This window comes from Protobothrops mucrosquamatus, unplaced genomic scaffold (assembly GCF_001527695.2).
Source record: "Protobothrops mucrosquamatus isolate PMUCROS unplaced genomic scaffold, P.Mucros_1.0 scaffold19118, whole genome shotgun sequence".
NCBI classification, from domain to species: Eukaryota; Metazoa; Chordata; class Lepidosauria; order Squamata; family Viperidae; genus Protobothrops; species Protobothrops mucrosquamatus.
In genome coordinates, this window is record NW_015404877.1 from 1 (window position 1) to 2806 (window position 2806).

General features: G+C 55.8%; 1 protein-coding gene across 1 annotated transcript; it reads right to left on the minus strand.

The window, feature by feature from the left end:
• Nucleotides 1-373: 373 nt before the first annotated feature.
• LOC107301899 (GS homeobox 2-like) lies at nucleotides 374-2786 on the minus strand (the record flags this gene model as incomplete). Its single annotated transcript, XM_029287158.1, has 2 exons — nucleotides 374-717; nucleotides 2549-2786. Coding segments are annotated over 2 exons (582 nt in total), but the record flags the coding sequence as incomplete, so codon positions are not given.
• Between the last annotated feature and the right edge of the window lie 20 nt (nucleotides 2787-2806).

Sequence of the window (2806 nt, forward strand, 5' to 3'; positions counted from 1 at the left end):
CTGGCTCAGCATGGAAACCTCTCCCTTTCTCCTCAGCATGGCGGGCTCAGGAATTCTGGGAGTTGAAGTCCACGAGTCATAAAAGAGCCAAAGTTGCCTACCCCTGAACTAAGTCTTGTCCCCTAATTTGGGGGGGGTGGGCGAATGAGGCCTCGAGCGCTTTGCTCCGCCGTGGACCTGGCAGGACGGGGGGGGCGTAGCTCGGGATCTGGGATCTCCCCCGTTTGGGGAGCAACCAGATCGGCTGCCGTTTGGAGGCGGCAACCCCCCCTGAGCTCGGCAACTCGGGGCTCGCTCAAAACAAGCGAGGGGGGAAAATCGTCCCATGTCCGGCAGAGTCCGGCGGGGCTCTTGAGTCCGGCGGGGCGCCCCCTCACAACGGGGAGACCTCCTTGTCTTCGTTGGCCGAGGCCGGAGAGAGCGACTCTTCGTCCTCGGATCTGGCGAAGCGGCCCGGGTTGCCGGCGCAGCTGCAGCCGCCGTGCGTGTTCCGCTGGGCGCCCTTGCCTTCCTTCTTGTGCTTCACCCGCCGGTTCTGGAACCAGATCTTCACCTGCTTCTCCGACAGGCTGAGGTACGTGGCGATCTCGATCCGCCGCAGCCGCGACAGGTACATGTTGGCAGAGAACTCCCGCTCCAGCTCCAGCAGCTGCGTGCTGGTGAAGGCCGTGCGCATCCGCTTGCCGTTCTGCAGTGGGCCGGCGCCGTCCGAGCCTCCTGCGAGGGGAGCCGAGGGGAAAAGAAGGAAGAAGGAAGAAGAAAGGAAGAAAGAAGAAAGAAGAAAAAAGAAGGAAGGAGGAGGAGGAGGAGGAGAAAAAGAAGGAGAAAAAGAAGAAGGAGGAGAAGGAGAAGGAGGAGGAAGGAAGAAGAAGAAGAAGAAGAAGAAGAAGAAGAAGAAGAAGAAGAAGAAGAAGAAGAAGAAAGAAAGAGAAAGAAGGAAGGAAGGAAGGAAGGAAGGAAGGACGGAAGGAAGGAAGGAAAGAAAGAAAGAAAGAAAGAAAGAAAGAAAGAAAGAAAGAAAGAAAGAAAGTAAGAAAGTAAGAAAGAAAGAAAGAAAAAAAGAAAAAAAGAAAAAAAGAAAAAAAAAGCCCGGTTAAAAAGCCCAACAAGAGCTTAACCCATCCTGGACCACAAATCCCTCGTTGCGCTTCAACCTCCGCCCACCTGAGCAACTGGACCCGAAGCCCGGCAGCAGGACAGGGAGGTATCCCCCTCTCCCCGTCCCTACAATGCACACACACACACACACACACACACACACACACACACACACACACACACACACACACGGACATTCTCTCTCTCTCTCTCTCTCTCTCTCTCTCACAAGTCTTCCGCTGTTGCTTCCCAATTCCTGCCAATTACAGCGAAAATGCCTTTGAACATGGAGGCTTTACACAATCTCCTTGGCCGGTCTAAAGCCCCTGCGGTCGGTTCGCCTACGACCCCCTGGAAGTTAGGTGTTACTTGCCCCGGGCTGAATAAAGACTTTCTCCCGCATCTCCGCTATGGAGAGTGCGAGTTTTGCTACGGTGCACCAGAGGGGGAGGGGGTCACCCATCCCTTCGCTTTCGCTTTCTTTCTTTCTTTTTCTTTCTTTCTCTTTCTTTCTTTCCTTCTTTCCTTCCTTTCTCTCTTTCTTTCTCTCTTCTTTCTTTCTTTCTTTCTTTCTTTCTTTCTTTCTTTCCTTCCTTCTTTCTTTCCTTCCTTCCTTTCTCTTTCTCTCTTTCTCTCTTTTTCTTTCTTTCTTTCTCTTTTTCTCTCTCTCTTTCTCTCTCTCCATGTTTCTCTTTCTTTCTTTCTTTCTTTCTTTCTTTCTTTCTTTCTTTCTTTCTTTCTCTCTCTCTCTCTCTCTCTGTCTGTTTCTCTCTCTCTCTCTCTTTCTCAGATGGAGATCACGCGGATTCCTTTCCTCGGTCCAAGAACAGAGATCTCTCCACCTTAAGACCCACCGCCTCCCATCCCTTAAGTTCCAGGTTGGAGTTATTCGATGGGAAACATCAGGCGTGTTTCTTTTTTTTTTTTTCTTTTTTCTTTTAAATCTTCTGGCAGGGCATCCTTCCAGGAGAAGGCTGGAAGTCTGTGCGTCCTGGGGGTGGCTGGGACGCAGGGGGTTTAAAACCCCCAAACATCTGGATGGGTCTGACGGTTCGCCTTTCCCTCAGTCCAGAAGGCCCTGCTGCCGGATCGGTGGCGTTCCTCCTGGAAGGGTTCTTGGGATAACCGAGAATTCCTCTCAGGAGGAGGAAGAGAGGACCGGAATCCCGGTCCCTGCGTCTGCGCGGAGCAGCTTCTCACCTGACCGCGCCGGGAAGGGGAGCGCCTTCCTAGCCCCGGCTGAAACCTGCCCTTGAAATCCGACCTAAAGACCCCAGATCTCTCGGGGATCCCCAAGGAACCCAAGAGGACGAGGGAATCCCGGGGAGATTCAAGGGGCCAGTGGAGAGCTGGAGAGGGGGCATCAGCGCCCGGCTGCCGGGTCCCCAGCGCAGGTCCTCCACCCTCCCTCCCTCCTTCCCTCCTTCCCACAGCCCGGGGCAGGACCTACCCAAGCCGAGGCAGTGGAAACGCCGGGGGTCGCCCATGCCGTAGGCGGCCGCTGCGCAAACAGGTGGGTGGCCCAGCGCTTGGGCCGCCGCCGCTGCCGCCACCGAGCCGGGCTGCTGCTGCTGCTGCGGGGCCGGCTGCTGCTGCCCGTGGCTCATCCGGGGGCAGAAGTGGCCCTCGCCGCCCGGCGCGAAGTGGCCCTTGAGCAGCGGCAGGGCCACGGTGGCTCCCCCTGCTCCTCCTCCTCCTCCACCGGCCC